The sequence below is a fragment of the Oncorhynchus tshawytscha genome, linkage group LG19 (genome assembly GCF_018296145.1).
Source record: "Oncorhynchus tshawytscha isolate Ot180627B linkage group LG19, Otsh_v2.0, whole genome shotgun sequence".
Classification (NCBI taxonomy): domain Eukaryota; kingdom Metazoa; phylum Chordata; class Actinopteri; order Salmoniformes; family Salmonidae; genus Oncorhynchus; species Oncorhynchus tshawytscha.
Genome location: NC_056447.1, coordinates 24708908 through 24736631, shown reverse-complemented (window position 1 = coordinate 24736631; position 27724 = coordinate 24708908). Strand labels below are relative to the sequence as shown.

At 43.7% G+C, this 27724-nt stretch overlaps 1 protein-coding gene across 6 annotated transcripts; it reads right to left on the bottom strand.

Moving 5' to 3' along the window:
- Positions 1–39: 39 nt before the first annotated feature.
- On the bottom strand, positions 40–26741 carry st3gal2 (ST3 beta-galactoside alpha-2,3-sialyltransferase 2). Of its 6 annotated transcripts, none has more exons than XM_042301496.1 (9): positions 26269–26741; positions 11107–11431; positions 10814–10852; positions 9520–10374; positions 6859–7052; positions 5470–5649; positions 4921–4966; positions 3338–3457; positions 40–3128 (listed from the first exon to the last, which is right to left on the bottom strand). In XM_042301496.1, the coding sequence occupies exons 4-9, from the start codon at positions 9862–9864 to the stop codon at positions 2955–2957; spliced, it is 1059 nt and encodes a 352-aa protein (XP_042157430.1). In that variant the 5' UTR covers positions 9865–10374; positions 10814–10852; positions 11107–11431; positions 26269–26741; the 3' UTR covers positions 40–2954. The 6 variants fall into 6 exon arrangements, with proteins under 6 accessions (XP_042157430.1, XP_042157431.1, XP_042157432.1 ...); XM_042301497.1 differs by having other exon boundaries at positions 9520–10366; XM_042301498.1 differs by having other exon boundaries at positions 9520–10352.
- Between the last annotated feature and the right edge of the window lie 983 nt (positions 26742–27724).

Sequence of the window (27724 nt, the reverse complement as noted above, 5' to 3'; positions counted from 1 at the left end):
CTGATGCTACCATCAGTCTATTGTCGGTATATATTGTTGTTGTGCACAAGAGACCTCTAATGAAGAGCTGGAGATGAAACCATCAAAACACTGCAACAGCATAGATGCTTCATAAGAGACTGTTCAGTTATCACTAGAAGCCACTCAAGCCAGACCCGATGAACTCAAATACATTCAAAACTATCCATTACGGAATAATACTATCAGGGACAGCAGAGTTGAAAAGGATTTCTCACCTTTTACACAGTCAGTTCCCCACAGTGTACACAGCAATCAAACAACATATTGGGGAACATACTGTATCCTTCAGCACGTTGGGCTAAAATGTGGCGTTCAGCTTCAATGTGCTAGCTTTATTGTTACAGTAGATATGGGTATTGTCCTGTTGTATAAACAGTTATTACAAAAGTAATTGGGAGTAACGGAATTAAAGTTATGTCCAATTATTAGAACAATGTCCATTGTGTTTGATTCTCTTTGAGTATGTATTGCACATTTTATTTCTGGCGTAGTCAGTAGGATCACCCAGGAAAGTGTTGGGTATACTTACTAAGAAACATTCCATGTAAAACACAGACATAAGGTGGAGACCTGTTTTAACCACTAGACACAATGCCATCGGCTGTCATCTTGAACACGATACCTCAGCAGATACGAATCACAGACACAATGGCCAAACACTGATTGAGAAGAGCAAATGAATACAACCATAGTCATCAACTTTACACATTTCTAGTCACAGATAAGAGTTGATTTTCTTTCATCTCTAGATAATGAGTTTAAAAAGCAACAGCATAAAGGAAGCCTCTACGTGGCTCCAAGAGAAAGGCAGAGTGAATCATATGGGTCCAGAAGGCACAGCTCTCAGCCAGGCGAGACCAGAGGGGGTGGGTATAATATAAGGTGTATGGTCTAAGTCAGAGAAGACATTTGAAGCCCTCAGAATATGTGTATGTGTGTAAGAGACATGGCTGACACGCTGTTATGATCACAATAGCAGTACCCATAGTAGGGTAGGGTTTGTGTGAATGTCCTGTGCAGACTAAATCAAGCTTAAGGTAGCACACGTGTACTGAGGTTTATGGTGCACTGCAGGAAAGGTATGTCCAACACTGGGACAAGGCACGCAAGCATGGATGTGTGTGTGTGTTGTCACATTGCTGTAAATTTCTGATATGTGTCTATTTTTTTATGAGAGGGGTCTAACTGAAAATCTCACTTTGACAACACTAAGTAAATCACACAATTTTGTTTACAGCACTCTCTCTCTCACACATACTTAGTAAGGAGTGAGGGCTTATAAAAACTCACTGGCACTCCATAGATGTCCTTAAAGTATGTGTGTCAGGTAGAGACACATACCTGAAACAAAACAAAAATTCCACACAGAACTGAGTATGTATAGGAATCAGTTACAGTGATCTGCCCAACTCAATGTCAGAGTGTCAGATAAGAACTCAATGATGTGCAAAGAATAGATATAATACAAGTATATCATATAGCACATAATGGTATATACCATATTTATGATATCATCATAGGATTACACAACAGCGAAATCCTTAACTGAATGTCACATTGCCAAACTGGCTAATAACTACTGCAGCCAGGACTAAAGACAGTTTTTACATTTAACTAAACTAGCACACGCCCTTATCCAGAGCTAGTTACAAAAGCAATAGGGTTAAGTGTGTTGCTCAAGAGCACAGACAGATTTCTAACCGAGTCAGCTCAGGGATTTGAACCAGCAACCTTTCAGTTACTGGCCGACACTCTTAATTGCTAGACTACCTGCCTAGACTACCCGCTAAGCTACCTACCTTTTTAGAGTTTCTAAACTCTGATCTGAAAATATAGTGGCATTTTTTACTAGCAGTCGGGTTAGTTATGTTGTGCCATATTACTTTCCATTATCAAGTGGCCATCATTAGACACAGAGGAGGCAGCCTTCAGTTTGTCCTCTGTACATATAATGTATGGGCCTCAGAGTGATGCAGTATCCCTTAACAGGCAGCAGGAGGCAGCAGGTCATTTTAGTGTGAGCTCTTTGTACTCAGTCCTATACTTAGTGGTATTAGCTCTAAATGACCAAGAACATTGTGTGAACGGTGTATGTGTGGAAGAGTGTGTGTGTGTATGTTAATGAGTGAGTACTGTTAGTCTTATCGCGATATGTCTGCTTGTGTTGTTGTTGACCATGTGTAAGCCTCTCCCCAATCCACCTAATTAGCAGGATGATTAGTCACTTAAAATGGTTAAAACAAATCAAACGGTTAATACTGTATATGTGGTCAAATCCCTGTGGGCCGTACATACCTTCAACATGATAGTCATATAATTACAACAGTAAGCCTCTGGACTTCCAACCACGGAAACTTCAACTACCTAGTACTCCCAGCTCCGAGGGGCAAGGGGGCTTTAACAGCAGCTATACAGGTGGGTGTGAACACGGCAGGGGTAGATCAGTGTCCGTCACTTGTTGCCATGACATTTAGGGTGGTGGCTACAGAGTGGGTGGGGGGCTGAGTCTCTGGGTGTGAGACCCCTAAGGCGTGTGATGACTCAACCCCCTGCGGATGAGCAGGAGGTGGGATTGTGGATGGGACTGGTTCACAGGTCCATTCAGTGGCTAGGCCAGACTTCTCCGCCCCCACTACATTATTCCCCCACTACATTATACTCCTATAGTTCTGTCCGTTCATTTCTCCTCAGGGCTGAGGGCTATGGAGGTAGGCCTGTTGGGGGCAGAGTGTGTAGTCACATGTAGTTCCACTCACAACCATCAGCAACTTACCCTCCTGCACAATGGGAACAGGGTCATCAGGCAACGTATGATCTAGTGTTATGGAACCCTCTCTATGCAAATCACAAAGAAACAGATAACTAAGCACATAAAGATGGTGGTGATGGTTACTCTAGTGTTCCTGTAAGCCAGCCCACCACACCTCCAGCCCTCACTTTCCTGGAAAAACTTGGATCTTTCCGGCCTTCGCTAGCGAGTCGATGATCTGGGCCTCGTAGTCTGCGTCATGTACCCCTGTTTTCCGAAACTCTCCAGAGTAGCGGTTCTGCTCCCAATAGTGGTGCCAGTTGCCTCGACTGTCAGCGCCAAAGCCAAAAACATTCACCTGGAAAACAAGACCAAGGTTTTCAAACATTACAGATAGACCAACAAATCCTGTTCATGTCAATCCTAACAGACCGAGAGACACGTGTGTGTGTGTGTGTGTGTGTGTGTGTGTGTGTGTGTGTGTGTGTGTGTGTGTGTGTGTGTGTGTGTGTGTGTGTGTGTGTGTGTGTGTGTGTGTGTGTGTGTGTGTGTGTGTGAGTGCCTCACTTCGTCACACACGTGCAGAGCGAAGAACAGAACCAGCATGCCTGTGGAGGGGTAGCGTCCGTGGTGCCTGGTCCAGCGGTCATGGATGTACTTGAAGAAGGCTGGGTTAAAAATCTGAACCTGTGGAGATAAACAGTTTGTAAAGAGTTGACTTACCATTTATTAATAATTCTTCCAACATTTGTAAATGTCAATAAGAAATCACTAAATAGCCATTTACACATTTAAACATTTGTAATTATTTATTCATGATTTATATGATAATGAATAAGGTGTTTGATCATAGTATGTCCACAATTTTTTAATTATTAATAATGTTCTAATAATGTACCAGTTATAAAGGAGTTATTGTCAATTCATAAGATTATTTCTAAGGTATTTATATATATCATGAATGGGATATTTATAAATTGTGAAATGAATGCATTTGTAAATGTCATTACATACACTTACTTCTTCAGTTGTTGATTAATGTAGAGCCTTAAGAAACATTTAGTAACTATATATACTTTATAAACATTTATATATTTCTTGTTACTCCCCAAAAGCTGGCTACATTAGTAGACAATACCTAAAGCTCCACCAACAGCTAGAAATAACCTAAAACATGATATGGTCAAATAAAAAGTATGCAATACAAGGTAGAACATCTATTTAAATTAAAAACAGAGCATCTACAGAATCGCATTCATTTCTTCCTTGAACAATTTCAGTTATATATTTCCGAAGGTTCACAATTGCAGCAATTAACAAAGACCTGATAAATCACAGGTGATCATCAACCATCGGCAACTTGCACTTGACCCAAAAGCATATGTGCAGTGCCATATGGCCGTTTAACACTGAAATAGCCGGGCCTCGATTAATAAAAATAGCTGGCAATGACGCAGCCTTGGGGCAGCTACATTTTAACAGTGACATTTTTTTTCCTTCGTTTAGGCAGGTCTAAAGAAACATTAGGATATTAAGACTTTTGCACATTTTTGGTTGACTGAGTGAGGGAAATGCTGCAAATTATGAGGACTCGATGTATTGTGAAAGATGAGGATTGTAAATACTGCTTTGATGTCATACAAGCAAGCCAAACACCCGTCCAAACTTGATGATCATTATGTTTGTACACTTATAAGATGACATAGCGTCATCCCTTAGGTTATTCTGAACAGAATGAGCCTGCTTGTCTACTGTGAAGAAAATTGGCGCGACACACGCACCTGTATGCAAATTATGATCCGTTTCCATGAATTGCATTGTGAAAGCCTATCTATCGTATTGTATAACTTAGCTAGTCGTTCTGGCTAATAGAATAAGCTTTTAAATTATGCCCACCGGACCCTTATTTCGATTTATAATGGACCGCTTTTGGATTGCATGTGTGATATCAGGGATGCAGGGCTGTGTTCCAAACGAAACAACTACAAGTGTGCTTGCTCTAGTTCCTCAACAGCACAGCTACACTCTTAGAATAAAAGGTGCTATCTAGCACCTAAAAGGGTTCTTCAGCTACAATTATATTCCGTTGAAAAGTACCATTGACTGATACATATAAGAGATCAGAGAGATTCTGATGATGGACATAGTACCTTGTCTTTGTCCACCCGTAGAAACTGCTTCACAGGGGCGTAGGTACTGAGAGAGAGAGGGAGAGATGAAACACTCTTTTATCCTTTACTTTCTAAATTGCTTTTAAGTGATTGAATGATTCACAGATGGCACGTTCCCATGTTTCCACAGAGAGAGTGCTCTGTTGATGATGTGCTCTGACCTGGACTGGGAGGAGAGAGCGAAGAGAGAGCGAGAGAGAGAGTGGCACTGTGCTTGTGAAGGTGTGAAGCAGCAGGTCACTTTGAGCATGTGAACAAAATCTGCTAGTGTGAAAACACGTGTGTGTTAAAGCAATATAAATGGAGCTGGATTGAGTTTGAATGTGTAGGACTGTGTGTGTGTGTGTGTGTGTGTGTGTGTGTGTGTGTGTGTGTGTGTGTGTGTGTGTGTGTGTGTGTGTGTGTGTGTGTGTGTGTGTGTGTGTGTGTGTGTGTGTGTGTGTGTGTGTGTGTGTGTGTGTGTGTGTGTGTGTGTGTGTGTGTGTGTCCATGCGTAAATGCACGTGTGTGTGTGAGCATTGCTCTTACAAGCGGATCTGTCCAGTGGAGAGTGCGCTGGTGATCCACAGCAGGTCCAGGGTCTTGAAGGGCACCAGGACGAAGCTGACATTGGCTGCCAGGTTCTTGGCACTCTCTGGGTACATGAAGTGGTGAGTGGTGTGGCTGCCTGCATCCTCCTCATAGCCCACCGTGGGAGCCAGGTTGATCCTGAAGGACACAGACAGGACAGACACAGGGAATTAGACCATGCTGGAAGTAACTCCAAAGACAGACAGACAGACAGACAGACAGACAGACAGACAGACAGACAGACAGACAGACAGACAGACAGACAGACAGACAGACAGACAGACAGACAGACAGACAGACAGACAGACAGACAGACAGACAGACAGACAGACAGACAGACAGACAGACAGACAGACAGACAGACAGACAGACAGACAGACAGACAGACAGACAGACAGACAGACAGACAGACAGACAGAGACAGACAGACAGACAGACACAGACAGACAGACAGACAGACAGACAGACAGACAGACAGACAGACAGACAGACAGACAGACAGACAGACAGACAGACAGACAGACAGACAGACAGACAGACAGACAGACAGACAGACAGACAGACAGACAGACAGACAGACAGACAGACAGACAGACAGACAGACAGACAGACAGACAGACAGACAGACAGACAGACAGACAGACTAGTAGCTGGTTGGGCCCACGCAGGCAGGCTTCAGAAGGCAGCAAATGGCTGCTGATCCCTGGATGCTGTGCTGAGTTTCATTACTGTTATTTATCCACCCACACACATTCTACTGTCATTAAAAACACTCTCTCTTTCCCCTCTTTCATATGCAAACCCACTGCCATGCTTAGATATTGTCACTGATTGTCTCCATCCCTGTCCATGGATTGAATATGTGTTATGTGTGTGTGCAATTGTATAGTGGACTGTATGCATGCTGTGCATGTGTAATGTTTGTGTGAGTATATGCTATGTATGTGTCTGTCGGTCTGTGTGTGTTTGCAGACAGACAGGGAGAGGGATTAGCTCAGTAGGATTTAGTGCATTACCGTTATAATCTATATGTTTTGCTGCCTTTATCTTCTTAAGACACAAAGCTGCAGCCGAGGGAGAGCTGCTTGTCACATGACCAATTATCCAGCCAATGAGGAGGGAAGATTTCATCAAACATAATCAGACTCAAGACATCAGCAGAACCAATTGTTGAGGACACCCTACGCCCCCTCCCCACCCACCATAAGGGTACACAATGTTCTGCAGAGATACGCTTACAATCGTAGTATTATACACGGTATAATACAACTTAATTAACAGCTAATAAACAGATTTAGAAAACAAGCATCCTCTTTCTCTCCCACCCCCTCTCCTTCCCTTCCTCACCTCATGATGTAGTTGTGGCCGTCTATGGTGGGCCCATACCCAGCCCCACGCATGTTGCCTGAGTTCCCCACCACTGCACAGCGCAGGCAGCGGGCGGGGTCCCAAGAGCCGTAGGGGGAGCGGCCTGGGATCACCTGGAACAGCCGCAGCAGCACCTGCTGGATAGTGTGGGGCTTGAACTGAGGCTGCAGCATCTACATGCAGGGGGCGACAGAGAAGGCAGCACGGTCAGGAGAGCAGGCAGGGGCAGTACCATAGACTCATATGGGAGGACAGACCACTGAGACTGGCTGAGGAGAGGGGGATGGGATGGGAGAAGAAGAGGTGGTTCTGAGGGCAGAAAAGGACACTCTTTCCTCCACCAGGATGTCGAAATAGAGCAGAGGGGGAGGGTGTAGTAGTGATTAATGAAAATAAGAATAGGAAACTGAATATTTAAATGAATGTGAAAAGAGGTGAGATGTTTTGGGGGGAAATGGATGAGAGAGGACATCTATGTATAAACACTGAAGGTGAAAATGAGAGGCTGTTGTTCAACACCTGGCTATCTGAGCGCCTCCCAACAAAGAAACAGAATAGTTCCATCAGACTATTGGCACCTCCTTCAAATACCTCTCCCACCAGCAACCCTGTTTCTCTCTCTCGCACAGCTGCTCCCCCCTGCCACCTCCTCCCCAATTCTCAGTTTCCCCTACATGACCCTCTCACTCTCTCTCTTTTCCTCTCTCCCCATTGCTCCCCCTCTATCCTTTCCTCTATCTCTCTTGCTCCCTCTCTCATCTCTCTCCCTCTCCTCGATGCCAATGCCTGGCACTGCACAGCGGATTTCTGCAGGGTCACTAATTCTTGGCAGATGTTTAGTGGGCACTGCTGCTGCCAGACAGTGTCTTTCCTGCTCTGCTCCTGCTCTGCTCCTCTCAGGCTTCATTGTAGAGAAACTATGACTATACTCTTCATTGCACCTCTCCCTTATACCAGGTATATACACTGAGTGGCGCAGCGGTCTAAGGCCAGTCCCTGGTTTGAATCCAGGCTGTATCACAGGCTGTATCACTGCCTAGAAGGCCAGCATCCGGGAATCGCCTCTTCACGGTTGACATTGAGACTGGTGTTTTGCGGGTACTATTTAATGAATCTGCCAGTTGAGGACTTGTGAGGTGTCTGTTTCTCAAACTAGACAATCTAATGTACTTGTCCTCTTGCTCAGTTGTGCACCGGGGCCTCCCACTCCTCTTTCTATTCTGGTTAGTGCCAGTTTGCGCTGTTCTGTGAAGGGAGTAGTAAACAGCGTTGTACGAGATATTCAGTTTCTTGGCAATTTCTCGCACGAAATAGCCTTAATTTCTCAGAACAAGAATAGACTGACGAGTTTCAGAAGAAAGTTATTGGTTTCTGGTCATTTTGAGCCTGTAATCGAACCCACAAATGCTGATGCTCCAGATACTAAAATAGTCTAAAGAAGGCCAGTTTTATTGCTTCTTTATCAACAGTTTTCAGCTGTGCTAACATAATTGCAAAAGGGATTTCTAATGATCAATTAGCCTTTTAAATTATAAACTTGGATTAGCTAAGCGATGGTTGTTGATAGTGGCCCTCGGTACGCCTATGTAGATATTCCATTAAAAAAATCTGCCGTTTCCAGCTACAATAGTCATTTACAACATTGACAACGTCTACACTGTATTTCTGATCAATTTGATGTTATATTAATGGACAAAAAATGTGCTTTTCTTTCAAAAAGAAGGACATTTCTAAGTGACCCCAAACTTTTGAACTGTAGTGTATGTTATTTACCTTTGTGTAGCATAAGATCAATCAATCAATGTGCATGCAAAGAACACATTGAAACAAACAATTTTTTTTAAATACCCACAATAAAGCATGTTGGGAAATATGACAAATGGTCAAGGTTTTTGTGAGTTTGTGCTGATTGTACTGTACCTTTATATCCAAAATATTGGGTAGAAAAGTGGGCCATTATACTAGATTATCAACACATGTACCCTAAAAGGCACCGAATAGAGATTATATGTGTATGTCTGAAGGTACATTGTGTATTTTGATATTTTTGTACCCCCGAGAACAATACTGTACTCTAATTGTACCCTTTTTTTGAGAGTGTAAGGGGCCAGCACTCTGCTCAAAGACTAGCCAATTCCATAAGAGATATGTTCCTAAAACAATATCTTCTAACCAACTCAAAATTGCAGACTTTTGACTTTACAGGAGATGCATTAATCCTAATCTATGCACTCCTTCACCTTTCCCTACCTCATTAGTTCCTCCTCTCTCTAATCTCGTTTACTTTACACTGTTTCGGCACTGGCCGGTCTACTTCTGTTTACAATCTCACCTAATTATCTAGTGGGATATATATATAAAGCCAGCAGCTCAAGGACGTGATGCTAAATAGGCTAAACCTCTGAACTCCCACCTCCTCTACGTTAGTGTTAGAAATAACAACCTCTTTTATCCAAGTGATCACATAGGCTTGATTTCCTGACAGTAATTCAAACAGAACTTCCAAGGACATTTACAGCTCTGTCTTCTTTTAATATGATTGGCAGAGCTGCTCTCATTCTTTCCACGGAGACCAGGAAAGAATGAGAGAGGATGGGTAAAATGGAGTAAAAATAGGTGGTGTTCAACTGGATCACTTACCACCCACCAATAGTAGACATCTGAAGGCAGCTGGATGTTGTCCCGTGTCCACACGGGGGAAATGTCCGGGTCGTAGTTCTCATCAAACCAGTCCGACACCCCAGGGTCTCCCACACAGCGGGGGCAGGCACATGTCTTCTCCTGCTGGGTGCCCTCTAGAGGGCTTAGCTGGTGGGCACCAGCGTAGTTGGGCACTAGTTTAACTCGGCGAGACTCCTCCCATCCGGGTGGGTCCAGGTAGGGCAGGCCGACGCCCCCCCTCAGGGAGATGGAGAAGAAGAGGGAGGTGAGAAAGACCAGGCCCAGGGAGCCCAGCAGCACCCACACCCTCAGTGAGCACCGCATGCCCCCTCCTCCACCGTCGCTAGACCCCGGCCGACACCCCCGCTCCACGCTGGCCCCGCCTGTCAACCAGGGCCTCAGCTTCCCTGACCTCTGGCCCCTCGCCCCCTAGGGCCGCCCCACACCCAGCCCCAACCCCAGCGCCCCTCTCGGTGCTGGGTGACGGACGGCACCCGGCCCCCCCACTGCCATGCACCGCTCCCTGCCACTGTCCCCACCCTACTGGCCTCAGCTCCACTCAGCGTGCAGGCTGGCTCACGCTGGCTCAGAGAGAACACTCTTCCAGTCCGTCAAACAGAGAGAGGGAGAGCCGCTGCCCCACAGTGTGTCTCTCAGTGTCTCACACTAAACAGTTTCTCCCAGAGTTGTGTGTTGCTCCCTTCACTCTCTGTCTCTCCACACGTGGCTGCCGCTCTTCACACCTTCCACCCAGCCCCGACTTTCCACACACAGCACTGCTCAAGTCCTGGATGGGAGCTCCAGCAGAGTGTCTGCACATAAAAAACTGACGAACTCAACACAAATTGTACACTGTTAGTCTGAGAACCTGTCAGAGCCTATCACGCTCCGTTAACCTTGGTTAGCAGTCGTATCCACCTACAGTGATATCCATGGTAAAAGTCAGATACTGAGTCATTAGTGTCATCTCAGAGTAGCAGAGCTACTCAGGACCTTGGGTTCAGCTCTGAAACATAGGGTCTGGAGCCCTGTAGTCTAGTTCTCATTGAGGCTGTGAGTGGTGTGTGTCCCTGTGTTGGCAGACTGAGCATCTACCAGCCCTTCTAATGCCCTGGGTCCAGGTTCTCTGTCTAAATTCCAGTGGTTTTCAGCCAGAGTAAAAACAGAATACAGTAAAACCCCCAAAGTAATCAAAGCATTCTGACCATAATGACAAAGGGGACTGACCCAGAATCTTAAGAAAAGTAGATATGGTGACCTTAAAACAGCTTACCAATGAATGATCTCCAAGGAACCGTGAGGCAATGAGTGACTGGATTGAAAAAAAAGATAAACCAATCAAAATCAAAAAATCCCATCACTCCATCTGGCGCTGATCATCAAACAGGACAGCAGGGAAGCGATGGGGGCTCAGTAGCTGTCCAGCAGTGGAGATTATTTGTGTATATGTGTATGTGTGTGAGACTGGGCCACTGCCTGCCAGTAGCAGGAGCAGTAGGGTTTAATTGAATTCTGCGGTGTGGTGTTGGTGGAAGTACAGATTGTGTCAGGATAATGTGCCCTGACCTGCTGTTCTGCCTAATCTGTAATCTCGATGCTGCGGTCGCCTGCCCACCACAGTGCCCGCTCTCTGCCAGCCAGATGCCAACCTTCTGCCCAGTGGCCCTCCAGTGCCCTTCAGAGTGGTTTAGTCCTGCTGTTAGCCAGTCCTTGGCTGTATGTGTGTCCACCTCTCGATCCCTGACACAAAGACAGCCTCACAGGGAAACAGAGGACCAGATAGACACCGTGGCCCCTGTAGCTCCGATATCTCCTGCTCCCTATCTACTTGTTTCCAGATCCCTCTCCCCCTGAGACACCAACACACTGTTGTTCAGGAAGCAGTAGACCCCTGGAGAGAGGAGATAAAATAAGTGAGGGTGTGAATCAATAGTGCATTTATAACACACAGGCATTGTGGTGATTCCCAGGAATATAGATACTGACATTTACCTTGGTATTTGACTTTATGACAGTATTTGATTTTAAAGCTTTTGTGTCGTTCAAGGTATTGTGTCTGCTGTGAAGAAAGCCACGTCTGAGCCCCTCTCGGCCTTTACTCTTTCCCTTGGTCTTTATACACAAACACACAAAACAGAAGTAGAATTTGTCCTCACAGTATAGCAGATTCTCCATCTCCCATATTCCCCTGCTTCAGCCTAAAACCACTTTCCATCTCTACTGCTTATGCTCTTTGACTTCCTCATTCCTCCCAAACACCTCATTTCCCTCTCATTCTCAGGCTTGTCTCTGAGGACAGAACAGAGGATGTGCTTCTATCTTTGGGCCTCTCCTAGGAGCTTATAGATGAAAAGAGAATGTCTCTACAGTATAGCTGAGGCACTCTGCTGCCAAAGACCAGAGATGACATGTAGAAAGAAAGAGACAATCACCAAATAATGTTCCACAGTGACTCGACCATAATATGCTGGCAATTATGCAACCACAATACAATACAGAGCTCACAGAGAGCAACAGTGTAGGTAAGATCTTGGGCAAATCCATTTGAATTCAATCCCTTTTTGATTTGAACTAAATGTTCCATAGTAGGGTCAATTGAGCCATTTTTTACATTCAGCATCACTCCGTCAAGGGAAATATAGTATTCTTTCTATCAAAGATATCTACATATATTTCAAGATTTTGTGTATCCTTGGAAATAATCAGAATTCATGTAAACATGACAGTTTATTTCCCAAACACAATTCAACACAATCACAATCACTTTTTTGTCTTTAAATAATTGAAGCGTCCTTTAACACAAGCTTAACACCAAACAAACACTTAGTACTTTATTATTATTATTATTTATTGTTGACCTTGTTGTTAGCTCATATCCCAGTGATAATGCCATGCATTACATCTGGGAGGAAAACACATCTATTTGCTCAACTTGCCTTTGGCTCAACTTACCCCAAGGCAAACATTTGACTATATCAGCCCACACAGCTACAAGGATGCACTTTCATGCTAGGTTTAGGAACTCATATTCAAGCTTATAGAGACCCCAACTGAAGGGTATAATTTTTAAATGATCTCCTTTGGTTTAGATACAAGCAACACAAAAAATGTATATGAATTGGTGAAAATCATATTTTCCCCCACAACCTGCTTACATTTGAGTCATTTAGCAGACACTTTTTTCCAGAGTGACTTACAGTAGTGAGTGCATACATTTTCACACTGGTCCCCTGTGGGAATCAAACCCACAACCCTGGAGTTGCAAGCACCATGCTCTACAAACTGAGCTACACAGGACCATAGGAGACCTATTGAAATAATAGAAATATAGATAATAGAATAGACATGACCGTTTAAGTTGACATTCAAAGGTGGGTGGACCGGCAGCCATCTTTTTGGTAGTAATTATGAGTAAAATGTCAATTTAATTTGAATGGTGTACCAACTAAATTGCAGTGGTCTGAAGGGATAGGTCCATTCTATTAATTATATTTCTATGATTGAATTGACACCTCCCCTGTACTCCAGAGTACGTTGTGTCTGAACTGATGGCGGCACAACACAACACCCCAGTAAAGTAGAGTCTACACGTTTTTAGATCATTTACGTTTAAAGTTTTTTTAAAATAATTATACAACAGCTTGACAACCCTGTTTGTAAGTGTTTAAATGACATCAAACTCAACCTTTTATAATTTCCAGTGATGAAGACATGCATGTCTCATGGTATGGCGGGGTATGACAAATGGGTCAACTTTCGGACGACTTCTTCCATTCTTCCATGGGCAAACATGTATGGCAGGTTTTGTTTAAATCAAACGGGATGCTGTCAAATAGTGATTGATTTCAAATGGATTTACCCCCTTACATAAACATATGGTTGTGCAGTAACACCTGTTGTAATTACAATGTTTGAGCTATTGGTAAAAGGTGTATCAGTGTCTGTACTCTGTTCTCTGTTAACATGGCACTATGGCTTTCACCAAAGAGGAGACTCCAGGTTTCCATGACTACCAGAATAATAGACTGGGCTGCTTCTTTGTGCGGTCAGCAGAGATGTGTGTAACGCTCACTGAATCAAATTTACAGAAATACAAGGAAAGACTAACAGACGAAAAAGACTTATGAGCAACAAACACTTCATAGTTTACAAGTGGCCAGCCTGGGCTTACCAAAATGCTTCCCAAAACAATAGCATACAGCACACACTAATACTCAGGAAGAAGAGATCAGTAAAGTACACACTGGCAGTGGAACAGCCTAGCTCCACTGAACTAAACAGGTGGCTATGGCAGGCTGCTGGGTACTGCTGCCTCAGCTTCAGATTCAATTATAGGCACTGTGATTCCATGTGGGCGTAGTGCTAAAAGCTCCAATAATGCCTTGCATTATTCCCAATTAGAAAAAATATATATCTTAGATTACATATTCACCAGCAAGCATTGCATTTGTTCCTTAAAGCTGTGGAGCCTACTTAAGTATCCTTGAGAACAGGGACATCAAAAAAGAGCAAGAAAGAGAGAAGGAGAGGGAGAGAGATTGAAAGGAGCGTGGAAGATGGAGGGAGATTCAGGAGAGAGGTTTGAGACTTGAGTGATTGCTGTAGAGAGATACGCTATATCTATCTTCATGTGACAGGAAGATACAGCAGAAGCAACAGCCACAGGCTTGGCTCTGGTCTCACTCACTGCTCCTGTATGATGCAGTGGTCATGGTGCATGTCAAGTCCGCGAGTGACCGCACCCTCAGTCGTCTCTTCCGTTAACCCACACAGTGCATGCGCACGCACACACAAAGTAAGACTCTTTGTTCCATCTCTGTCCTGATTTTGTACATGGGGTTGTGGGGGTCTGGGGGCGTGAGGTGCCTCTGTTGCCCTGGAAACATTGACTCACAGCTGGCTGCCATGGCATTGTAGCAAAAAGAAGTGATGAAAAAAATACTTCAACAGTAGACGTTGTATCATGACACAAGGCGAGGCCCAGATGCAGACAAAGGAGGCAAATGGTTGGAGTCTTACAAAGTTTATTAATCCAAAAGAAATAGGCAAGAGAATGACAGACATAGTCACGGTGACAGACCTAGCCACGGTGACAGACCTAGCCACGGTGACAGACCTAGCCACGGTGACAGACCTAGCCACGGTGACAGACCTAGCCACGGTGACAGACCTAGCCACGGTGACAGACATAGCCACGGTGTGACAGACCATAGCCACGGTGACAGACATAGCCACGGTGACAGACCTAGCCACGGTGACAGACCTAGCCACGGTGACAGACCTAGCCACGGTGACAGACCTAGCCACGGTGACAGACCTAGCCACGGTGACAGACCTAGCCACGGTGACAGACATAGCCACGGTGACAGACCTAGCCACAGTGACAGACCTAGCCTCGGTGACAGACCTAGCCACAGCGAGAGCTCCAGAGGAGTATTGTGCTGTCTCTTAGGTTTTTGTATGACCCTCGCTATGGCATTGTTACGGAGCCTCCGTGCTGATTCAGAGACCCTCTGCTGTCAGAATACTGCTGTCCTCTATCACAAACCACTGTATGAACTGTATGAAGCAGTAACAGTGCTCAGATAATACAAAGTAGATGAGACAGTATGTGAGTTAGTGAGAAGAAATATAATTTGTCTGTGTATACATGAATTCTTATTTGTGGAATATGGCACAGTAGGCATATTTCATAATTAGCTGTTTTATCATGGATATGCTATATTTCATACCACTTAAAACTGACTTTAGACTTCAGATTTTTAAACTCTATAAATGTTCTCTGTAGCCCTGATGTCCTCTCCTCTTCCCTCCACAGTGCTTACTGTTCAATAGGTCCTAGCTTGGAGGTCTGTTCTCTGAGGACTGACCAGCTACTGCTGAGTGTGTGAGTCAGCTCAGCTCCCTGCTCTGTTCAAGGCCATAACACTGTAATGCAGCCTGGCTACTGTCAGAGGAGAGGCCACTTAGCAGGACAATGGATACCACCAGATAGCCAGTGTACTGACTCACTTTATTAAATACCAACAATGTAAAATTACCTACTTAATTTCCAGATTCTCCACGTATTATCATAATTTTATCAAATTCAACCAATGGTGACTGCGGGTGCTCGATGAGCAATAATGCAAGGCAGATGTTCCATTGTTAAGGATCATTGGTATTTAATTGTTGTTGAATTAGGGTTGTGATATTTTTAGCTGTCCTTGACAAAATTGCAGAAACAAATGCGTGGCAATAAAGCACAGCTGAATAGAGGATGAATAGAGAATAAATTGAGGCTTCACACAGAGGGCTCTTAAAGGTCAAGTACGCCTCCCTCCCTTGCTGTCCTGTTCCTCCTCCCACATCGTCCCTCCTAACTCTCTCTCTCTCTCAACCGAGTGGCCGCTTTAACCTTCTCATTGTCGATCCTCACCTCATATCACATTTCTCAATCATTTCACTGTGTCATATTCTGTCCCTTTGCCATATTCAATTCCTTTCTATCTTCATTACTCAATACAGCAATCTAATATTGCTCCTTAATCGCTCTCTCCCTCTGCCTCTCTTCCTGCCAGTTTGTGACCATTGAAGGTTCTCACAGACTCACAGGTCTGGGGCCCGTTGCCAGGGCCCGCCGCAGAGCCCATCCATCCAGTGGAAAGCAGGGGTGACAGAGTCCTGGAACGCAGCCTCAGCTAGTCTGGGCTGGTTTGACACAGTTAACCCCTAGCTGGCTCACTCACTACCACTTAGGATACAGTGGGCATGTTATGAGCATGGCCTACCTGAAAAAAAGCTCAGTTATACTGGATTAGCCTAAAACGGGAGGTATATGCAAATGAAATGAATATTGTAAAACCCAAGAGACTAAACATGTACAATTACCCAATGAAAAGGAAAACAGTGGTAGGCTACAAGATGGGGTGGATAGGATATCAAAGTCTGAAGTTCCCCTGTAAATAAAAGGTGTGTGTGTGTGGGAGAAATGGGATATTAGATTCATGAAGCGTCTCTACTCCTGCCAGGCTTGAGCACACATCAAATTTCCCAGGTGAGGACAAACTTGTTACTGACAGGATCAAAAGCCTGACTGCACAAAGCCATCACATTTTCTGTAAGCTGATGTGATGGCTGTCTCTGCAAGGAGACTATCCCATCTGTTAGGAATCCAGAGCCAGTTACGGCAGTAGCTGAGTGTGAAAACACACACACACACACACACACACAAACACACACACACACACACACACACACACACACTGGAAGCACACACTGGAAGCATTTTGTTTTTTAAAGACGGGCATGGGTATAAAATAAATACAGTTTGCCACTTTCTGCTTCAAAAAGGGGTTTCCTAAAGTGGAATAAGGAGGGATGTCCTAGTCCAACTACGTGTTGTTACAGATAGCTATGCAACCCGGATTGCCTTGCACTGCATGTTGTCTCAATGAGCCTGACGTCAACATATCTACCTCTCTATCGGACATCAGTCTGCATGACAACCTGCCTATTTACAGCACACTTACAGAGGTCCTTGTGCACAAAGATGTTACAGTAGGTTACTTCGCAATTGAATCATTGTGTGAATAACCTATTTTAGGTTGTGATGGAGGATGCTCCGTACAGTAACCTACTTAGAACTCTCACCGGACACATTTTAACAGCACTCTGTATGGCCTCAGAAGTGAGTAACCTAGTTACAGCTGTGTCTATAGGACTTCTGCTGGCACTTTCAATTCCCTGGGTAGCATATTATTAACCTAGTAAAAGATCAAATTGATGAATGTTGTTGAGCTCAATTGGAAAATACTTCAGAGTGGACTATATAAGTCTACATGTCTAGCCCTGTACAAAATGTTTTTAAAAATCCTCAACGGTGCAACAGAAAATCCTGTCCCAGTGGGCACAGGCGTCAGTTCAACGTCTAGTTTTGATTTACATTTGGTCGAGTTGTCAACTAACGTGAAATCCTCCCCAAAATTCACCATGTCATTTGATTTAGGTTCAAATTTGGGTGAAAAAAATATGAAATCCCCTTACTTTGATGACTTTTTAAAAATGCAATTCAGTTTTCCATGTTCATTCAACGTCATCACATGAATCAACGTTTCCACATGACGTGGAAATGTTGATTCAACCAGTTTTTGCCCAGTGGGGTAACACTTTAATTAAGGTACAATTTAAGGGGATTGTAAAGGGGTTTATTATAGTGAGCTAAATATTAGTTAATATATATACTGCACAAAAATATAAAAACATAACATGCAACAATTTCAAAGATTTTACTGAGTTACAGTTATTTTAAGGAAATCATTCAATTGAAATAAATTCATTAGACCCTAATCTATGGATTTCACATGACAGGGAATACAGATGGGCCTTAAAATAAAGGTAGGGGTGGGGATCAGAAAGCCAGTCAGTATCTGGTGTGACCACCATTTGCCTCATGCAGTGTGACACATCTCTTTCTCATAAAGTTGATCATGGCTGTTGACTGCGGCCTGTGAAATGGTGTCCCACTCCTCTTCAATGGCTGGTCGAAAGTTGCCGGATATTGGCCAGAACTGGAACACGCTGTCGTACATTTTGATCCAGAGCATCCCAAACATGCTCAATGGGTGACATGTCTAGTGAGTATGCAGGCCTTGGAAGAACTGGGACAATTTCAGCTTCTAGGAATTATGTACAGATCCTTGCGACACGGGGCTGTGCATTATCATGCTGAAACATGAGGTGATGGAGGCGGATGAATGGCACGACAATGGGCCTCAGGATCTCGTCACAGTATCTCTGTGCATTCAAATTACCATCGATAAAATGCAATTGTATTTGTTGTCCATAGCTTATGCCTGCCCATACCATAACCCCACCGCCACCATGGGGCACTCTGTTCACAATGGTGATATCAGCAAACCGCTTGCCCACACGACGCCATACACGTGGTCTGCGGTTCTGAGGCCGGTTGGACATACTGCCAAATTCTCTAAAGCAATGTTGGATGCGGCTTATGGTAGATAATTAACATTAAATTATCTGGCAACAGCTCTGGTGGACATTCCTGCAGTCTGCATGCCAATTGCACACTCCCTCAAAACCTGAGGCATCTGTGGCATTGTGTTGTGTTACAAGAGTGCACATTTTAGAGTGGCCTTTTATTGTCCCCAGCACAAGGTGCACCTGTGTAATGAGCATGCTGTTTAATCAGCTTCTTGATATGCCACACCTGTCAGGTGGATGGATTATCTCGGCAAAGGAGAAATGTTCACTAACAGGGAGGTAAACAAATTTGTGCATAACATTTGAGAGAAATAATATTTTTGTGCATATGGAACATTTATGGGATCTTTTATTTCAGCTTATGAAACATGGGACCAACAGTTTACATGGTATGTTTATATGTGTGTTCAGTGTAATTTATAAATCCCAAGGGGTGGCAGGGTAGCGTAGTGGTTAGAGCGTTGGACTAGTAACCGGAAGGTTGCAAGTTCAAACCCCCGAGTTGACAAGGTACAAATCTGTCCTTCTGCCCCTGAACAGGCAGTTAACCCACTGTTCCTAGGCTGTCATTAAAAATAAGAATTTGTTCTTAACTGACTTGCCTAGTTAAATAAAGGTAAACAACAAATAGTTACACTATGATTAATTGGTTGTGCTTGTCAAATAAGTTTTATACATGGCTGCACAGTTAGTAGTCCTTTATGGTAAGTTAGCTGAATGCTCTATAGGTCCTGGGCAGTATCACTGACAGTGTAGTCCCAGAACTGGATATTGAATTTGAGCCGAAACCTCAGCACCATATGGGTCAATGAGCACAGGCTCAAACTGACTCATTTAGTCTCTTATCTATTCCAACAAACCATGGGCTGAATGACTCCTAAATTCTGTCGGTCCCATCATTAATTAGGCTGAAGAAAATGCATGTTCGATAAAATCAACAATTATTCACATCTCAATAACACATTCCTACACACAGCTTACTGCTACTATGTTTTTTAATTATGTGTGTGTGTGCCAATTACAACGTAACTGTTATTTGATGTAAACATGATTTGAGTGAGTAAAAAAAACTACTGAAATTAAACAGTGACAATACCAAATATAGTAAACAGGGTATGGCAAATAGCCAATGATTGACACAATCTGGACCATTGAGCCGGATGCCCGTGAGCCTACGCTCTGACATTCGAAGAATTCTGCGACAGGGATTTGTATTTCAAAGCTCCTCACGGAATGTTTAGGCTATACATACATTCCTAGAGTGTTAAGTGGAAATCCAATTCACTAAGCTATACTTCATCTGCCACAACACCTATGGCTATTAAGGCTATGTGCAATTAGGGCTACGGGTAGGGTAAGTGCACCTATTTAGACATTTCTAACATATACAGACCTAATTTTCATAAAACATATTAATCTCTCATGTGAAGTTTTATGACTTTGCTTACACCATTTTTTTCCTGTGAGATAAAAATATTTGATCAAACGTGAAAAGTCCAGTCTGGCCTAAATGGGTAGTGAATGTTCCCTTTAAGCCCATGGGGGTTCCTAATAAGCCCACCTCTTCAATAATCCATTTAAATGAATTTCCAAATGATAAAAAAGTACAAACAGACATGTCGTATGTAAGCTTAAATTATAATCATCTCCCCTAAACATATTAAAATCAATTGATCAATTGAAGCATTCATAACAGGGGGTGTGTTAATCGTATCCACCAAGATCAATTTGGGCTCAGGGTTTTGTTCTTGCCAACCAGTACACACCTGATTCAACTAATCATAGACTTCCATTAGCTGAATCAGGTGTGCTATTGCTTGGTTAGAACACAAACCTGAACCCACAATGGCCCTCTGTGGATAAGAAGCCATGCAACAAAAACCATAACACACCCAACTTTCAATAAATTATCTGAAAGCTGATTCACATTTGCTGTACTGCTATTCTTATGAATTAGTTCAACTGGTCTTCCTAAAGCCTGTCTGAAGACAGTTTCTAGTCTCCCTCTCTACTGTTGTATGACAAAGGTACATGTGGTGAACCAAAAAATAGAAACACCTGGATGAATTAGGGACAACAATATGACAATGCCACGGCCTTAACTGCATCCAATAGTCATCTTCTTGTCCCTTGTTTCCATTTTGCTCCACTACTTGTAGGTCTTTTATCCCCGATATCCTTCATGCTGACCTTATTCTTCTCTCCCTGCATCAAACGTCTTAGAGAGAGTACAGAGGCTTTTAATTGTTCATTTTTATATTTTTATTTAACCTTTATTTAACTAGGCAGGTCAGTTAAGAACAAATTCTTAATTACAATGACAGCCTACCAAAAGGCAAAAGGCCCCCTGAAGGACGAGGGATGGGATTAAAAATACAAATTAAATACAAAATATAGGACAAAACACACATCACGACAAGAGAGACAACACAACAATACATAAAGACAACAATGAATTCATCTTGGCAAAGGCACCACGAATAGATGCATGGTATTTTAATCTATTTCAATCTGAAGAAAAAACATTTATGCTCAGGTTTATTGAATATTAGGGATATCAACACCCTATCCCCATGTGTTTCAATACAAACTAGGCTTAATAGGAGCATACTGGGCCTAATAGGAGCATACTGGAACTAAAAGGAGCATACTGGGCCTAATAGGAGCATACTGGGCCTTATAGGAGCATACTGGGCTTAATAGGAGCATACTGGGCCTAAAATGAGCATACTGGGCCTAATTGTAACAACAGTGATTTATGGTGAAAAATACAGAATAGCAAAGTCTACTCATAAAATAAACTCAGCAAAAAAAAGAAACGTCCCTTTTTCAAGACCCTGTCTTTCAAAGATAATTAGTAAAAATCCAAATAACTTCATAGATCTTCATTGTAAAGGGTTTAAACACTGTTTCCCATGCTTGTTCAATGAACCATAAACAATTAATGAACATGCACCTGTGGAACGGTCGTTAAGACACTAACAGCTTTCAGACGGTAGACAATTAAGGTCACAGTTATGAAAACTTAGGACACTAAAGAGGCCTTTCTACGGACTCTGAAAAACACAAAAAGAAAGATTCCCAGGGTCCCTGCTCATTTGCATGAACGTGCCTTAGGCATGCTGCAAGGAGGCATGAGGACTGTAGATGTGGCCAGGACAATAAATTGCAATGTCCATACTGTGAGACGCCTAAGACAGCACTACAGGGAGACAGGACGGACAGCTGATCGTCCTCGCAGTGGCAGACCATGTGTAACAACACCTGCACAGGATCAGTACATCCGAGCATCACACCTGCGGGACAGGTACAGGATGGCAACAACAACTGACCGAGTTACATCAGGAACGCACAATCCCTCCATCAGTGCTCAGACTGTCCGCAATAGGCTGAGAGAGGCTGGACTGAGGGCTTGTAGGCCTGTTGTAAGGCAGGTCCTCACTAGACATCACCGGCAACAATTTTGCTTATGGGCACAAACCCAATGTCGCTGGACCAGACAGGACTGGCAAAAAGTGCTCTTCACTGACGAGTCAAGGTTTTGTCTCACCAGGGATGATGGTCGAATTCACGTTTATTGTCGAAGGAATGATGCATTACACCGAGGCCTGTACTCTGAAGCGGGATCGATGTGCAGGTGGAGGGTCTGTCATGGTCTGTGGCGGTGTGTCACAGCATCATCGGACTGAGCTTGTTGTCATTGCAGGCAATCTCAACGCTGTGCGTTACAGGGAAGACATCCTCCTCCCTCATGTGGTACCCTTCCTGCAGGCTCATCCTGACATGACCCTCCAGCATGACAATGCCACCAGCCATACTGCTCATTCTGTGAGTGATTTCCTGCAAGACAGGAATGCCAGTGTTCTGCCATGACCAGCGAAGAGCCCGGATCTCAATCCCATTGAGCAAGTCTGGGACCTGTTGGATCGGCGGGTGAGGGCTGGGGCCATTCCCCCCAGAAATGTCTGGGACCTGTTGGATCGGCGGGTGAGGGCTGGGGCCATTCCCCCAGAAATGTCTGGGACCTGTTGGATCAGCGGGTGAGGGCTGGGGCCATTCCCCCAGAAATGTCTGGGACCTGTTGGATCGGCGGGTGAGGGCTGGGGCCATTCCCCCAGAAATGTCTGGGACCTGTTGGATCGGCGGGTGAGGGCTGGGGCCATTCCCCCAGAAATGTCTGGGACCTGTTGGATCGGCGGGTGAGGGCTGGGGCCATTCCCCCAGAAATGTCTGGGACCTGTTGGATCAGAGGTTGAGGGCTGGGGCCATCCCCCAGAAATGTCTGGGACCTGTTGGATCGGCGGGTGAGGGCTGGGGCCATTCCCCCAGAAATGTCTGGGACCTGTTGGATCGGCGGGTGAGGGCTGGGGCCATTCCCCCAGAAATGTCTGGGACCTGTTGGATCGGCGGGTGAGGGCTGGGGCCATTCCCCCAGAAATGTCTGGGACCTGTTGGATCGGCGGGTGAGGGCTGGGGCCATTCCCCCAGAAATGTCTGGGACCTGTTGGATCGGCGGGTGAGGGCTGGGGCCATTCCCCCAGAAATGTCTGGGACCTGTTGGATCGGCGGGTGAGGGCTGGGGCCATTCCCCCAGAAATGTCTGGGACCTGTTGGATCGGCGGGTGAGGGCTGGGGCCATTCCCCCAGAAATGTCTGGGACCTGTTGGATCGGCGGGTGAGGGCTGGGGCCATTCCCCCCAGAAATGTCTGGGAACTTGCAGGTGCCTTGGTGGAAGATATTTAAATATTTACACATGTTAAGTTTGCTGAAGATGAACGCAGTTAACAGTGAGAGGACGTTTCTTTTTTTGCTAAGTTTATTTGGAAACGAATGGTTTGGGGTATAAATATACACTATAGACTACAATATTATGCAACGTTAGTATTGACAATATTGAACAATATTTATTTATTTACATTTACATTCTGTATAGAGAGGGTGCTTTTTGTGCTACTGTACCCTTTAAGCCCACCTGAGATAAATGTCACACCCCTCGACTTTTTCGACATTTTGTTATGTTACAGTCTGAATTTTTAAATTGAGAGTATTTGTTACTGGTCTACACACAATACTCCATAATGTCAAAGTGGAATAACGTTTTTCAAGATGTTATTTTTACTAATGAATTAAAAATGAAAAGGTAAAATGTCTTCAGTCAATAAGTATTCAACCCCCTTTGTTATGGCAAGCCTAAATCAGTTCAGGAGTAAATATGTGCTTAACAAGTAACATAATTAGCTGCATGGACTGCCTCTGTGTGCAATAACAGTGTTAAACATTATTTTTTAAATTACTACCACATCTGTAACCCACACATAGAATTATCTGTAAGTTCCCTCAGTCAAGCAGTGAATTTCAAACACAGATTCAACCACAAATACCAGGGAGGTTTTCCAATGCCTCACAAAGGGCACATATTGGTAAAGCAGACATTGAATATCCCTTTGAGAATGGTGAAGTTATAAATTTAACTTTGGATGGTGTATCAATCCACCCAGTCACTACAACGATATAGATGTCCTTCCTAACTCAGTTGTCGGAGAGGAAGAAAGCCTGTATGAAAATATGGTAAGCAAATATACTAGAGTTGCATACCAAGAAGAGACAGTGAATGATCCTGAGTGGCCGAGTTACAGTTTTGACTGAAATCTATGGCAAAACCTGAAAATGGTTGTCTAGCAATGAGCAACAAACAATTTGACTGAGCTTGAAGAATTTTGAAAATAATAATTGGGCAAATGGTGCACAATCCAGGTGTGGGAGCTCTTAGAGACTTACCCAGAAAGACTCAAAGCTGTAATTGCTGCCAAAGCTGCTTCTACAAAGAATTGACTCAGGGGTGTGTAAAGGAGATACTTCTGTATTTCATTTTCAATAAATTTGCTAACATTTCTAAAAACAAGTTATGCTGCCACTGTATTGACTGTGACATGTGGTACGACTGCTAGCATGAAAAACCCATATATTCAATTGGCAAGAAATAGTGATAAATACCCATATAGTATGCTATCATGTGCATATATCAACACATTAATCTATTAGTTCTACATTATGATCACTTATCTAAGAAGGTACAATTTGAGAGTCGTCTCCACACCAACGTTCTTTTGAAACTTTGAAATTGGCCACAAATAGGAACTTACACATAACTGTCAATAACTTAATAACAAAACATCTTATTGACCTATAATAATAACTGGTATGGATACCACAACCACATTGAAACAGTAAATAGCAGAACATTAAATAGAGACCGCCCCCATCCACATCGACGGGGCTACCGTGGAGTGGGTCGAGAGCTTCAAGTTCCTCTGGGTCAAAATCACTAAGGACTTAAAATGGTCCATACATGCGCACAGTCGTGAAAAAGGCGTGACAGTGCCTCTTACCCCTCAAGAGGTTGAAAAAGTTTGGCAATGGACCTCAAATCCTCAAAAGGTTCTACAGCTTCACCACTAAGAGCTTCTTGACTGGTTGCATCATTGCTTGGTATGGCAACAGCACCGCCCTCGATTGCATGGCGCGACAGATCATGGTTTGGACAGCCCAGGACATCACTGGGGCCTAGCTCCCTGCCATCCAGGACATCACTGGGGCTGAGCTCTCTGCCATCCAGGACATCACTGGGGCCGAGCTCCCTGCCATCCAGGACATCACTGAGGCCGAGCTCCCTGCCATCCAGGACATCACTGGGGCGGAGCTCCCTGCCATCCAGGACATCACTGAGGCCGAGCTCCCTATCAACCAGGACATCACTGGGGCCGAGCTCCGTGCCATCCAGGACATCTATATCCCCAAGCAGCAAGACTGCTAAATAACTAACAAAATGACTAGACTAACTGTATTTGATTTTTAAAATCATGCACACTGACAGGCCTCACCACACTCCAACACACACATAACATGCACACACGTATACTGACTCAACACACATGCACACACACACTCACACACAATCTTCATTTATGCTTCTGCTACTCTGTTAATCATACATCCTGATGCCTAGTCTTCTTACCCCTATACATATGTAAATCACTTCAGTATTCCTGCACATTGCAAATATGCTATTATTTGTATTTCTTGTGTGTTTTTGTTCTGCCTTATGTTATTTTTTAGTGCAAACTTGATATTGATTACTGCATTGTTGGGTTTAGAGCTTGCAAAAATGCATTTCACTGTACTTGTGCACATGACATAAACAAATTGAAACTTGAAGCTCACATGCATGATTCTAAATGAAGAAGTGAATTTGAAATGGACAATACAAACGTGTAGGCCTAATATGTCGCGTGCCCATAAACTTTTCCAATTCCTGGTGCAACAAAGTAACCAAGCCTGAGCCTCCACGCTTGACCTAAAACATTGTTGCCTACCAGTCAGGACCTAGTTGAAATGCACGCATCATATGTTATTACTGTTAATTGCAGTGTCCCTACAACCCCTCACCCGAGCACTTGCCCTCCATCCTTCATGGCACTGCTGTATCTTAGCAACACTGGCAGATCGATGGGGCAGTTCAGAAATTGAACAACACCCTGTTTAAAACTGAGACCTGAGAACAAGATACAAAGAAACGAGATATCCTACACTGGCGACCACGAAACCGATGCATTAAACGGAAATAGACTATATCCCCAACATCTCGTAATTCTTTCACAAATCTAGGCTTTTCATTCAACCCCAAACACATCCTAATGAATAGTCTAATGAAAATGTAATTCAAGCAGTATTCTTGAAAACCTTACCTTGTAAATCTGATTTCGCCAGCTTCTAAACCTCGAAAGCCATCACCAATCTGTGCTGTCCCCCCCCCCAAAAAAAATATATATTCTAATTTAATTTGTCGTATGCATCTAACGATAGGCTATGTGTTTGCCTCTATGTACTCACGTTGTCGGAATGTAAATTAGTTTCCACTCTAAGCTACAATGAATGTATCAAAGTGAGAGAGGAAACCGTCTGACGAGCATTAGGCAAATTTCATCATGATATGTCGTATTCAGCCTGTGCAGTGACGAATCCAGATGTGAGCCTATATTGTGAAATGTAGTCTAGGTAAAATACAAAATATTTTGAGGCAGTTTCTTTTCATGGTAAAAACACATCCCTGCCTTAAATTCGACAGGTAGGGCAGTGTTTCAGCGAGGAAGGATCCAGTTTCTCAGCTCAAACCCCGATGGCTGTGGCAGCTCCCGAAAAATAGAGATCCGCATTCCACTAGTATTCTGCCAGCAGCACAAACGAAAACGTCACTTTGCATGATAATGACGAATCGTTAAAAATAAAAGCCCACATTTTAAAACATTGCAATGTGAATAACTCACAAAAAAACATATTACATTCGATGTCCATTTGTGTTGTGCTTATAAGCAAATGCAACAAGGAATTTATGGAAGTAATTACAAATATGCTTTAAAAAAATATATGTTAGGACCACTATCGAAAAATACAATGTTCAGACTGGTATGTTCCCAATATTGGGCTGTAGAGAAAAAAAATATTCTATGTGCCGAGGTTAAAGTGGAGTTGGGAATACTAGAAATAGCACCATATATAGATTCTACAGACCCTACTGAGTAATCCCAGCCCCACTTTTACCTCAGCTAATATTTAAAAATATTCTCTATAAGCCAACATGTAGTTCATACAGCGCAGTGGGCTCCCGAGTGGCTTCAGCTGTCTAAGAGGCGTCACCACAGACCATGGTTCGATTCCAGGCTGTATCACAACTGGCCGTGATTGGGAGTCCCATAGGGTGGTGCACAATTGGCCCAGTGTGGTTAGGGTTTGGCCGGGGTAGGCCGTCATTGTAAATAAGGATTTCTTCTTATCTGCCTTGCCTAGTTAAATAAATCAAATGAAATAGTGCACTGCAATAAATGGAGTGGGTGGATCCAGGAGTCAACCGCACTCTGTATTAAACCCATTGGTCAGCACATGATACCATTTTATGTTTTGCAGACTCTACTGAGTAATTCCAATTACATATATTTGCTTTTTTTTTAAACCCACTGGGCACAGACGTCAGTTCAACGTCTAGTTTTGATTTAAATTTGGCTGAGTTGTCAACTAACATGCATTCAATTTGAAATAAACAACACATTTCACCATGTCATTGGATTTAGGCTAAACATTGGGTGGGAAAATTACAAAATTCCCTTATGTTGATGACGTTGAATTGTTTTGTTTAAACGATGTGGA

Bases quoted from the DNA above. Each gene is read 5' to 3' on its own strand.
- st3gal2 (XM_024379357.2), bottom strand. From the start codon at position 9,864: ATGCGGTGCTCACTGAGGGTGTGGGTGCTGCTGGGCTCCCTGGGCCTG. The intron at 5,650-6,858 runs GTGAGGAAGGGA...TGTGTCCTTCAG, and splicing joins GGCCACAACTACATCATGAG to GATCAACCTGGCTCCCACGG. The intron at 4,967-5,469 runs GTAAGAGCAATG...TCTCTCTCTCAG, and splicing joins TCCACTGGACAGATCCGCTT to TACCTACGCCCCTGTGAAGC.